A 13,591-nucleotide genomic window follows, 5' to 3' on the forward strand; every position below is an offset into this window, starting at 1 on the left:
GGCTGCTCACGACCAAATCACTCAGCCAGAGGTTGGGTCCACGAGCAGTCGGTATGTTCTCAGAAAAAAGAGTGATGGATGGCACTCGCGCCAGGAGTATGAAAAGAGCACCTTGGAAATCACCTTCAATGTTGACTTTCTGTCATAATAAAGACCAAAGTCAGAAAGTAGTTCGGGCCTGATCGTGCCCATTCAGGAAGACCTTCAAGAGTGGGCATATGGTTGGCCAATATAAGAGACGGGGAACAATATCCGAGCCAAAGCATGAAAAGGAAGAAAACCCTGCTGTTGCCTGGCAGGACCCGCATCCGGGAATCATGGTACGATGTTGGCTGTGTTGCTCGTCGAGTCTATGGGATTCCAGGCCCATAACAGAACTTCTCACGACGTTGTGAGTAACTACACGGCTCCATTCAAGGGAGGTAGTTCTCAGGTGGCAATAAGACCCTAGCTCAGCCCGTCCCGATTCATGCCGGCCATGAGTTAAATCAGGCTCCCCCTGCCCAGCCCGTCGTCGACCAACATTGCCCACTCACTGGTTAGATGTGGGGGGTGCGGAGCGGGTGATGGACGTGCAAGCATTTTGAATTTTGTGAGGTCTGACGGCTAGAGCCCGGGTATGCCAGGGTTGATGGGTTACATGGATGTTGCTCGTGCAGGGCCCGGCCTCGCTTCCGTGTGCAGACAGGGTTTTCAAGCTGTTGGTGCTTCCGTGTGCAGACAGGGCTTTGAAGCTGTTGGTCCTGGCCCCGGTCACAGGTCGGAAGACTCTCCGAAAAGCTCGTCTATGCCTCAATGCCAAGATGCAGTCCATACTTTCAGCCTCCAATGATTTTCATTCATTTACGACTTTCTCTTTCTGGTTTTAGCCCGATATTCTGAATCGTGTAATGCTAGTCCCGAGAGCTTCGCCGCACAAACCCAAAGGCCTGGTTCAGGGGACTTCTGGAAATGAGATGACAGACGTTGACACATCGCCGCAGCCGGCCCGACCGACGACGACATGGTAGGGGGACGGCAAATGCACGACCGTTCCGTTGTCCCACCACCGACATGGTTAGGCAGAATGGCTGGTTAAATCGCGCTCTGGTTGGAACTATTTCGATGGGTTAATCGCGCTTACCGAGCGTCCAAGATGGACGTGCAGACAATTTGACATCTGAGTCCGCGTCGTGGGGCCGTTGGGCTCAGACGCCGACGGTATCATCCGAGGTCAACGGAAACTACTTTCTCCATACCTTTGAGCTAAAATTTTAATTCCACGGTAAGAAGACTGTCGAACATCAGGGTGTCTCAACTGCACCAGTATTCAAGCCTGAGAAACACAAGGTCTATGACTTCGGACTGTAATACTGCCGCTGATGAAGGAGTTGGTACATTATTCGCGACGTAGGCCCTAAACGCCGGTTTCTGCGGTGCACATACGATCTAACCAAGTGTCCAACAGAAGAAGAGTAGTTACAGAGAGTGGGCAATAAAAGTAGATTTATTGTTTTTGGGGTTTTTCTTTTCTGGTACAGCGTCTGCTCTGACTCTTTTGTAAACACCTCATCAAAATCACGAAATTCCCCCACGTTCGTTCAAAATGATGGAAAATGGAGTGATGCGGCAAGCCATCCAGCCAAAATCACGAACACTGTCCAAATTCGGGTTGGCTTCATACAATGTCGTTAGCTCAGTCAAGCTCTTCACGAGAAAATGTTAGTCAAGGACTTGGTCTCTCAGACTCACCAGCCTTCACCGCAAGCCTTCGCATCTGAGGCACAGAAGCCATCGGGGCCGCAGCACCTCCCGAACACCACGTCGCAGGAACGATTGCCCTGGCCGCCACATGTACCATCGGTTGTCGTGCCAGTCAGCCAGGGAAGAGACCCTCTCGCGGCGGCAATAACAGGCATCTCGAAGACATCAATGGTACAGTTGCCGCTTTCGCAGACATCCATGCCGCAGAACTCCGGCCCGCTGCCGCAATTCCCTTGAGAATTGCAGCACGCGTTGCCGTCAAGAACGGATGCAGCGTTCTGCGGAACCGCCGTGCATCCACTAGAGAAACGATAGTCACAGATCTCGAGGCCGCATTCGTTGCTGTGTTGATGTCAGCAGCCTACCCATCAGTGTCTCAAAACGAAGATCGAAAGAAAGAAAAAGAACCGATTGAATGCAGTCGAGATTTACCTGGAGCTACCGCATTTCCCAGTCAGTCCGTTGCAGCACGGCATCTCCGTGCCTGCGCATGTAGCATTTCCGTGGGCCTGGCCACAATACCCGTCCTCTGAGGGGGAAGTACTCCTAACGACTTGGAGGCAGTTAGCATCGGCCAAGATGAACTCATGTGAGGTAACGGGAAATCTGCCCAACCGACACAACTTACGTCCTCTCACGCAGTACTCCGTCTTGGGTTGGATGTTGGAGCAAGAACTGTCAAGGTCCGGGTTGAGAGCCATGAACTGTTCCAGATCGATGCGGTACAGAGCTGCGAACTCGGAACACAAGGACGCGTCGACAATGTTTGATGTTTGAGTTGTGTACCGACAACTAACATCCCCAAGAGCGCTGCGTTTCCATGTGTGAGGTTGGCAGTCGTCTGCCAGAGACCCGAATGGCAGAACCAGGAGACATCCAGCAACTACGAAAAACTTTGAAAACGAGCCCATGTCTAGAAGTGTTTGTCGTTGAGACATGAACAGAGTTTGGAGATTCGATGTGTGATGCTCTGCTCGCAAGCTGAAGGGAGTTTGGAAAATACTGGAAAGAGACAGCTCCTTGAAAAACGCGACGACGGGGAAAGCCGTATCAGACTAAAATTGACCCGAGCATGAGAATTGTCTTCACAGGCCATGGCCATCGCATTGTGCCATCAGGCAGCAAAACAAGGGTACAAGGAGAAGCAGGGACTGAGCCAGCCAAGGTGGAGTCACAGGCCTGAGGGTATACATGGTGGGTCAATTATCAGTAATATGAAGATCCATATTCTAGACTTTGGTGGTTGACTTAATTCTGAGATGTGAGGACTTTGACACGAGTAGGGCGGGTCGTATCGACAGGTCGCCCGTCCCATTTACACTAGTCAGGACTGCATGCTGTTGGTGCGAGGTTGCATTCACACGAGTAGGGCGGGCCGTATCGACATGGAGGTCCATTTAGTCAGGACTGCATCCATGCTGTTGGTGCGAGGTTGCATTGAGAGACAGAAACCCCCTGTTGCGGCGACAGGGTCCTTTTTGAGAAAGCCAAGACGGAGGATACCCGGGAAGGGACCCATGGCTTGGCTTCAAGACGGCGATAGTTGTGATGAGGGAAACCGGCGGCTAATCACTCGGGCGGGATGGTTCGTCCTCAGATATTCGCAAGAAATTGAGGTTTTCTGTATATAATATGTCTTTCACAGTCGCCATGATGCCATCGGTTCGCTTTTCACCCACTCATGCACCAGCAGCTCAACTATTTGCCTATTCGTTTCCACTTAAACCCTTCCACTCCTTCTCGAACTGCAATCCACTCCTTCTCCAACTGCAATCCACTCCTTCTCCAACTGTAATCCATTGCAACATGTCGTCCTGGTTTATCATTGCATTTCTCGGCATCGCACTGCATCTCATGCCGGTGGAAGCCCAGTACAACCAGGACTGGACGTGGCACGCCGGCACGAGTGGTAACCCCGTACCAAAATGGCGACCCGAGAACACCGGGCCGTGGCTCGACGTGGTAGGATTCGGCGGCAAGGCTGTCTGGTTAGAGTACAACTGCTACTGGATGCCCGCAATTTGTCAAAACGCTCGCAACTATCTCAACTCGCCCGCTGGACAGAACCGCAACTGGCCGACCGCCTTCACCTATGACTTCGTGCCGATCCGGGGAAACGAACACCGCAGGGAAGCAGTCTGCCCTCAGAAGGGAACCCCGTGGAAGGATTCTCACAGCTGCCCTGAAAGCGATCAGCCGACCGTCATGAGGTCGAAGTATCCGGCCTACTTGGGGAAGTGGCACCATACCGAGCTCGAGTCCCCCGCCTCCATCCCTGTCGATCTAACGATCAAAGCCTGGCAGCCGCCGACCGGAGGTAACCGCGAGCCTTCGGGGCTCAAGTACAGCTGCGATGAGTTCCCTGCAGCAAAATGGATCGAAGGCGGCGACGGACTCAACCACCAAAGCCAGTCCACCAAAACTAGATGCGCAGCTATCGGTGACGGTAAAGGCTGCAGAATTGATGGGGAGCAGAACTGGCAAGGCCAGATACACGGCGGCCTTCGCTGGACCTTGAAAAACACCTTTAACATCCCAAATTCGCAGCACGACAAAAAGGTTGCCATGTTCTTCTTTAGAATGTCTAACGGCGGCTATTCAGACCCTGCGGCCCGCGTCATCATCAACGATGCAGGAACGGAGACTGTTGACCGTGAGGTGATTCCGAAGGTGGCAAGGTCTACCAACGTGACCAAGGTCGACGCCAGCACGCTGGATATCGTCCAGTTTTTGAACTGGGCAAACAAGGTGACCGTGGAGGAGCTCCTATCAACGCACTCAGTCCAGGTCAGAGACTTAACCCCGTCCAACAGGACTCAATCAGCCGATTGGGAGTGAAAGGACTATAATAGAGAGCATAGAAATTTCCTGTACATAATTTCGGTTCTCTAATCACCGCATACACTCTGTTCTTGCACGCAACATACCTCACCTACTGGAGTGAGTGATGCTATGAGACGAGGGTGTCCGAACTTCACGTTGATACCTAAAACCCCCTTGATTACGTCTCGCCTTGCGGCACGCAGAGGTACCGTCTATCCATACTTGCATGTGTATCCTTCACAGCCCTGTGATATACAGCCAGATGTCGATGAGACAGAGATACTGATTGTTGTGGTTAGGGAAGCATTGAAATTGTTTTGGGGTGCCTGAAATTCCAGCCGCTTTACCCTTGCGTACAGGGATATGGGGTGAACCAACCTAAAGAAAATCTGGTTGGGGCGGATAATGCCTATATATCCCTGTCAATGTTAGCCGAACTAATCCGTGTAGTACCCATTTAAGCTCATGTCTGCCCGCACCATACTCTTCCAAGTTGTGCCACAGTCAACCAGCCGGCCACAGTCGAACGCTTCAGACACCAAAGCGATTGCCCATCCCAAGTACCCACAATGTCCGCTCAAACGCCACCTGCTACAGAGCATATCTACGAGCCGTCCAAGGTGACCGAAGGGGCGACCTTGCCGAGATCTGAAGATCTTGAAACATACCACCTGTGCCCAGAAGCCGGACTCATTGTGTGGGCTGTCCCCGGACCACTCCGCGACATCGCGGTCTTGGATATCACTGCGCCCCCTCCCGAGGCCTTCGCAAGACAGCAGCCTTTCGCCATCTTCGGGCCAAACGACGAGCCAACAACCTTTCATCCCATTGCATCATTACCCGCCGTATACCCTCTTGTCTCTGGTTTGACTGTTTGTGTCGACCACCTGGAGGAATTCATGAGCGAATGCGAAATCATGTCCGAGCAGCATGATTTTGAGCCTGGCAGCGAAGACAGAGACACCAACGAGTACTGTATTTGCGAGGAGTGCAAGGAGCACCCTTTTTTGTTATACAAGCAGCCGCCAAAGCTCTACGTGGAGGCCAAGGGGAAGCCATACGTGACCCTTGGAGACGTTGTGTTGGCTGTCAACGGCTGGATCCCCAAGATCTGGCAGGACATCCTCCTTGCTGAGAAAGCAATGTTCGACGAATACGGCACGCAATGGCCTCCTCTGCCCGCAGACACGAAATTCTGGATCAATGGGCCGTTTCTTCCGACGGAAATTATGCTTGGGCGTCAAGAACCTACGGGTTCAGGAAGCCTCCGGGGCAGAGAAAAGTATTGGCAGGAGTGCATTAGCGTGGTAGCAAAGCGGCAAAGTGAACTTCGGGATAAGGCTATGTAGTGCTGCGACACATATCTCGTGAGCTGATGGGAAGCGCTCCGCAAGAACTTGGCAGCGACAACGGAAGTCGTAGGCAGATACATATATTCTGAATTACATCTTAAATAGAGCCGGGCTGTGATGTGGATAGACTACCACTGCCTTAAGTGTTTTCTATACTTTACTAGTCCCTTAGTTGGACTTATAAACCCGTGCCTTTTCTAACAGAAGACCTCTATAACCTTCCCTCCTATATATTTTTCTCGCTTAGTACTATTAGTATAGGCTATATATTCACTAAGAATTAAGAAGTAAAATTCTTTAAATTCATATATATAAATCTCTTTATAACTCTATAACTAAAAGTCCTATAAATATATAGTTTTTTTTTTAGATTCCTCTTGAAAAATAACCTATAAAAGTATATATTACTATATATAACTATACTAATACAAACTACTATAGACTACTGTACATAAACGTATATACCTCTAAGTATTACATATACCTACGCTTAGACCTATCTATAGGCATATATAGGTATATATATATATATATATATAAGAAACATCTAAGTACCTCTTAGTACTTAGATATACGCTTAGATACTATATATATCTAAGGGACTTTTTATATAACTAAGAAATATTCCCTCTACTTAGATAGTTTTTAAAAGGATAATAAAGATATAATAATACCTTAACAGTTAATATATATATATACCTTTTCTATTTACTTTATTCTTCTTTACTTTTCCTTATAACTATTATTAAATAACCTTCTATTATTCTTATTAGTTATAAGCTTAGCTTAGTAGAGAAGGTAACACTTATACCTTTATCTTTTTTTATACTTATACCTCTATTTTATACAACAAAAATTTAACCTTATAAAGGGACATACCACATTAGATAAGGGAATTTTAAGGAATATAACTCTAAAGCAACTATATCTTATACCTAGTAGTCTATATTTAGCAGAATAGAGGGACTGGCTTACTAAGTAAGCATTACACTTATCGCTATATTTTATACTACTATAGCTCTAAGTAAATCATAATTTAATCTTACCTTACTAGTTAAAGGTTATTTCTAGTTTATATCTAACAAAGACTATATACCTTAAGCTAGAATTAAACCTAAGAGCTTTAATTAAGTTACTAATTTAATTAGTTAATTTAAAGAATAGCTAAACAGTAAGAATAACAGGGGTTATTTATAATAGTCACAAGGAAAAGTAGAGAAGAATAAAGGTAGACAGAAAAGGTACATATATATATTAACTGTTAAGATTTTATTATTCTTAGTTATTCTTTATTCTTCTTTAAAACTGTCTAAGTAGAGGGAATATCTCTTAGTTATATAAAAAGTCCCTTAGATACGTATAGTATCTAAGCGTATATCTAAGCGTATATCTAAGCGTATATTGGAAAGGGGCAGGGTTTCGCGTTTTCATTTTTCCTTTTATCAGCCTGCAGACACAATCACAGGCCTGATCAGATGTGACTAAGCAGGACCCTTCCAAGTACAAAAGGGGGCTCTAGTCAGATACTATCACAGAGATCGGGATCTCATCACGAAGCAGACAGAGAAGCTTGACATCTTTAGACAGGCACTTAGACAGACACGGACGAATTCATCACTTTGATATCTAAACAAGACGTGTAATAAGTGACTGTTGCTTTGTTTCCTTAGGCCTGACTAGACCTCTAAGGTCTAGGAGGGTATCCTCCTCCTCCAGAGATCACGACACACACATGCGTACCACTTAGCAACAAGGGCAAATCCGAACAGACTGCAAGACGTGAAGGATACACTTTTCTGGTTTGCTCATGGCCCTGATCAGGCCAAGGAGGACCTGAAAAGAGTAGTATCTCACGGTCTAGGCGTTGGGGTAGTCACTTGGGGTAATCGGTCACTCCAGGTGCACTCGTGACGATACTGGGACCTTGGTGTTTGGTGTGGTTTGTGTGTCAACTGCCCACTTGCTGGCTTCCTTTATCCCACGCAGTTTCAATATCTAAGCGCTAAGAGGTACTTATATGTTTCTTATATATGTATATATATGCCTGTATATGCCTATAGATAGGCATAAGCGCCGGTATGTATAATGCTTAGAAGTATATGCGTTTATATGTAGTAGACTATATTAGTTTATAGTAGTTTGTATTAGTATAGTTATATATAGTAATATATACTTTTATAAGTTATTTTTCAAGAAGAATCTAAAGAAAATAACTATATATTTATAAGACTTTTAGTTATAAAGTTATAAAAAGATTTATATATAAGAATTATAAGAATTTTACTTCTTAATTCTTAGTTTCCTCTTTAAGTTATATCTAAGTTATAGATATAACTTACTTTATATAAAAACTTATAAAAACCTTATATAAGGAAAATTATAAGAAAAATAGTTATAATTATAGTTATAGTTAAAAACCTTTAAAGAAATTTTTTTTTATAAAAAAGAAACCTTAGTATTTAAGCTATATTACTTTCCTTTTAGAAAATATATCTTTATTATTTATAGTTTCTTTAAGTAAAAACCCCTTTTTATTAAGATTTATAGTCTCTATAAAGTATTTAAATACTTCTTTATTAACAAATTTAGTAAATATATTTGCTATATTATTCTTTATATAAATATAGTATAAAGAGACTTAATTATTATAAATAGCTTATCTAGAAAAGTAATATTTTATATCTATATGTTTAGATTTCTTATAAAGCTCTAGGTTTTCTATTATACGTTATACTACCTTATTATCTATTAAGATAATAAGCTTATTTAACGTTATATTTAACCTTAAGTTATTATATATATATAAAAAAGAGTTATATAAATATATAAATTCCTTTATAGCTTTATAAAAAGCTATATATTTAGCTTTACAAGTAAATAAAGTAATTGTTGGAATAACAGCACCAGCTGGTTGTACGACACGCACGACTCAGGGACACACATCATGGCAGAGGGCACAGACTGGATATTCGGCCCTCGGTTATCCATTGAGGGGATCAAAAGTATATTCATGCCGAACTGACTCAGGGACGTACAAGATCATATATCTCGTGTACAAAAGCCAAGTCTTGTAGTTAGGCAGATAATCACGGAAAATACATCTTTGGTTCACCCTAACTTTAACCCGAGTACGATCGTACAAACGGGTTCTCTCAGGAAAAGAGAATCCATTCAACACTGATCAGTGGTTGCTTGGCAATCCGTGCGATTGCTTTGTGCAATCACAGATTAGCAAGAGTGAAGAGACAAGACTTAGGCTTTACAGCCGGGCTACCGGGTAGTCTTGCACTTCGTGCGAGGCGAGAAATCCTCAGGGATACCTAAGGGGTCACGCTAGAAAGTCTCTTGTGCTAAGAAGCCTTAATCCTACCTATTGTCGCCTGCTAAGCTGAACCGGGTAGATAGGATAAAGACGACTTTTGCTTTACTATCGTACAAGACAGATTCCCGTTGTCGCCTGCTAAGCTGAACCGGACGAGAATCTTTATTGTACCGTACGTAGAGTACAAAGTGTGCGCCACGGCACCAAACAAACCAATTTTGACGTCGTACGATACGAAACGACTACCGAACACAACATGGCTTCCCAAGAGGATCCAGAAGACAATCGTCAAAGCCAATATGACAATATTGATGGATACCTGCCAACGTACGAAGAAATAAGTGCAAGAAGCGAAGTCCCACTGCACACGTGGAAGAAGACTGTGAATCCTAGACGCTGGGGAAATCCAGTCGATATTACACAGGCACCGTCCGAAGAAGAGATGACTACGTACATTGCGTACATCAACATGGAAATGCTTCATCTTAGGCAATCAAAGGAAAACCTGACAATATCACTGTACGAAGATTTTAACGAATGGTCTACCTTCCAATGGGAAAAGGTCTATCGTGCGTTCAGGGCAGAGTTCATACGACTTATTGAGCTAAAGGGATTCCGATTACCACCAATAAGAAATGTGAATCAACAGCTAGTTGAATTCATCAAGGAGATTGGGAGGAAGTTTGATGAGCAAGAAGAACAGCTTTCTACTCGTACAGCACTTACACCAAGTCGTACGATTACAACAACTCAAACACCTGTTCGAAACCCTGAATCAACTTTACCCCAAAACACAGCTGAACCGACAACAGAGCCAATCAAGCCCCCGTACGATACACAGACAACTCAAACATCAATTGTACGAGAGCAGTCACAATCAGCTTCAGGAAACATGCCTCCTGGAACAAGATTCACACAGGAGGTTGAGAGTTTCCCACAAATCCAGGGTCGTACAACACCTTTACATCAAGGAGACAGCATCTATGACCTACCACCAAGACGAATAGTCCAGAATGGATTGTGCGAGCCAACTACAATCTCAATCTTCCAGAAGGGATGGAGAAAGGACAGGAATTATACGGGCAAGCCGTACGATATCCTGTACGACAAGGCAAAGGTCTTTATCAGTTTTTGTCGACGCCTCAGGATCACTGAAGACCAATACCATGCAGTATTTCCTGATATCTTGGCTGATCGTGCGGAAGAGTTTTATCTCCATCACATTGGACCAACAAGGAGATGGGACGAGATGTACAACATGTTAGAAATGCACTTTAACACTAACATCAACCACACTCTCTATTGGACAGATTGGACAAGTCTATCCTTCGCACGAGTCAGACAAGACAATCCAGACAAGAATCTGATGGACGTATTAGAGATACTCTTAGACAAGATACCCCTCGTACAGCGGGCACTTGGCCCAGGTTTTCAGGGGGAGATTATGCTTCGTACGCAAGTCACCCAAGCGTGCAGAGGTGTACCAGAGCTAGAAACTGCTCTAAGCAATCTTAAAGCACATCACACATGCGAACAATTCTTTTCTAGCCTAAGAGCATCACTACAAGTCGCTTTAGACAGGAAGTCTATGTCGCACGACATCAACTTTGTGGATAGAAGATACTCTAACAACAAGAGTTACCCACGACCATCGTACAATAGACCGTCAGACAACAGAGGATCTTCTCGACAACCTTGGAAAGGTCAACCTTCATCACGACCTAGGTTTAATCGTGCAATATCTAAGAAAAGATGTTTTGTGTGCAAGAAGGAGGGTTGTTGGTCTACGAATCATTCGGACGAAGAACGTAATCGTGCGAAAGACCAATACCTTCAGGCATGCGGTATACTTGAACAAGAACCACAGAGAGATTTTGCCTCGTACCTTCTTGACTTTGAAGGAGAAAACCCAGTGGACGAATCGTGCGATGAGGAGGGAGAATTCACAGGAGATGAAGAGACATCAGCTTTCCTAATGTCTTCTTCATTCTTCCATCGCACGACAGGGGAGGATATTTTTTCATTACCAAAGACGTCAGAGGCCTGTCAATTCTTGTTGCACGATCCTTATATCTCATCGTACCAAGGGGAACTATGGGATACAGGAGCAGCGAAGTTCTCTACCGTAGGGAAACCTCAAGTGCTTGCATACCTACGGGAGAACCCTTGTACGGCAATATCCTGGGGACCAGGATCAGCAAACGTACGATTCGGGGCAAATGACTCAATCACATCGGTTGGCACTATGGAAATGGAGAATCAGCTTGGAAAGGTTACGTATCACATCCTTGATGCTCCTACTCCGTTCCTGTTTTCATTGTACGATGCAGACAGGTTAGGTGCATATTTCAACAACGTCGACAACGTGATTGTACGGCAGGATGGAAAACCTATCCCAGTCGTACGGAAATGGGGTCACCCATTCTTCAACCTTAGTCGCACAGAGGCCAGCATGTTCTTCACAGAAGGACAACTCCGAAGGCTTCACAGACGATTTGGACATCCTCGTACGGACCGTCTTTACCACCTCCTGAAGAAGGCTGGGCATCACAACATTGACATCAACATTCTAGAAAAGGTCCAGAAGTTTTGTCATCATTGTCAATCGCACGACTCAGCACCGAAGAGGTTTAAGTTCACACTTAAAGACGAAAGCTACTTCAACTATGAGATAGTTGTGGATGTCGTACGACTAAGAGACAAGAACGCCTTACACGTTATCGACACAGAGACAAGCTTCCAAGGAGCCACCTTCCTGAAGTCCTTATCTGCACGAGATACGTGGAATGCACTTTGCAAGTGCTGGATCAGCACGTACATTGGTCCACCAGACCATATCGTACATGACCCAGGTACAAACTTCGCATCAGCAGAATTCAGGAACTATGCCGACATCATGGGCATATCGTGCGAAGAAATGCCAGTAGAAGCCCACTGGGCAGTAGGCAAGATAGAAAGAGCTCACGCTCCTCTGAGGCGTGCGTACGATATCTTGTATGCTGAGCTTGGGCACAACACGGACGAGGAAACCATCCTCCAGATGGCTGTGAAGGCATTGAACGACACAGCTGGTCCGCACGGCATCGTACCTACACTACTTGTCTTTGGTACATATCCAAGGATTAACAAGGACTCACCTCCATCGCCCGAAATCACCCAAAGGGCAGAAGCAATCCAAAAGGCAATGAAAATGCTTCAGAGCATTCGTGCAGAAGTAGAGATCAATCGTGCGATCAACACCAGAAATGGCCCTAACCTCCAGAGCATACTATCACTACCGATCCAGAGTGAGGTTCTAGTATGGAGAGAAAACAAGGGATGGACTGGACCGTACAAAGTCCAGGCTATAGAAGGCCATACGGTGACAGTCAAGATGGTCAATGGTCCTACACAGTTTCGTGCGACACATGTCAAACCATACCATCAAGACACAGCACAGTCAGATTCAGATATCGCACGACCTATTCCTCAGAAACAGCCAAACAAGAGAGGAAGACCAAAGAAAGGCCAGAGAAGGGCTGTACGACAATCACCACGTACTAATCAGCATTTCTATCTCAGAAAGAAAAAGACCACAAGGAGTTAGCAGAAAAGTTACGGCTTGACAATGTGATTACAACACCAGGTGCTCCGTACGAAGAGTCAGACCAAACAGAGATAGACAACCTTATTAACCAGGGAGTCTTTACCTTTGTACCGTACAATCCAAAAGAGCATGACCACCTCCGTATCTACAAGACACGGATGGTACGAGAGATCAAGAACTTGTCATCTAAGCCGTACGAGAAGTCAAGACTTGTCGTACAAGGGTATGGGGACTGGGAGAAAGAAGAACTCTTAACCCAGGCACCTACTATCCAACGGATGAGCCAAAGGCTCATACTTGCGATTGGACCTACCCTCGTGCGAGACTACAAATGCAAAGGGGAACTCAGAGACATAACCCAGGCATATACACAATCGGACGATCGTCTAACCAGGACGATTATCGCACGACTACCCAAGGAGTTAGAAGACAAATACCCTAAGAACACACTTCTCCATATCTTGAAACCACTATACGGCCTAGCAGAGTCAGGCCTATACTGGTACAAAACCTATTCTGAGCATCACAAGAAAGATCTGAAGATGACAGAGTCAACGTACGATCCATGCTTGCTGTATACAACAGAAGGACCGGATACCTTCGGGATTACAGCTATACAGACAGACGATACACTTAGCTTTGCTACACCTGCCTTCTCCCAGAGAGAAGAAGAAGAGCTGAGAAGGAAAGGACTTCGTGCGAAACCAAAGACCACCTTATCGCCCAACAGTGAAATTGACTTTAATGGGGGAAGGATTCAATCGC

At 45.3% G+C, this 13,591-nt stretch overlaps 2 protein-coding genes across 2 annotated transcripts; both read left to right on the forward strand.

Annotated features, from left to right (window-relative positions):
• Positions 1-3,549: 3,549 nt before the first annotated feature.
• Positions 3,550-4,581, forward strand: ColSpa_11782 (uncharacterized protein; the record flags this gene model as incomplete). Its single annotated transcript, XM_049277994.1, has 1 exon — positions 3,550-4,581. The coding sequence occupies one exon, from the start codon at positions 3,550-3,552 to the stop codon at positions 4,579-4,581; it is 1,032 nt and encodes a 343-aa protein (XP_049133951.1).
• Positions 4,582-5,135: 554 nt separating this feature from the next.
• ColSpa_11783 (uncharacterized protein) lies at positions 5,136-5,915 on the forward strand (the record flags this gene model as incomplete). The annotated part of the gene is made up of 1 exon (XM_049277995.1): positions 5,136-5,915. One exon carries the CDS (start codon positions 5,136-5,138, stop codon positions 5,913-5,915), a length of 780 nt encoding a protein of 259 aa, XP_049133952.1.
• Positions 5,916-13,591: the final 7,676 nt, after the last annotated feature.

Source organism: Colletotrichum spaethianum (genome assembly GCF_022836535.1).
Source record: "Colletotrichum spaethianum MAFF 239500 DNA, contig50, whole genome shotgun sequence".
Taxonomy (NCBI): domain Eukaryota; kingdom Fungi; phylum Ascomycota; class Sordariomycetes; order Glomerellales; family Glomerellaceae; genus Colletotrichum; species Colletotrichum spaethianum.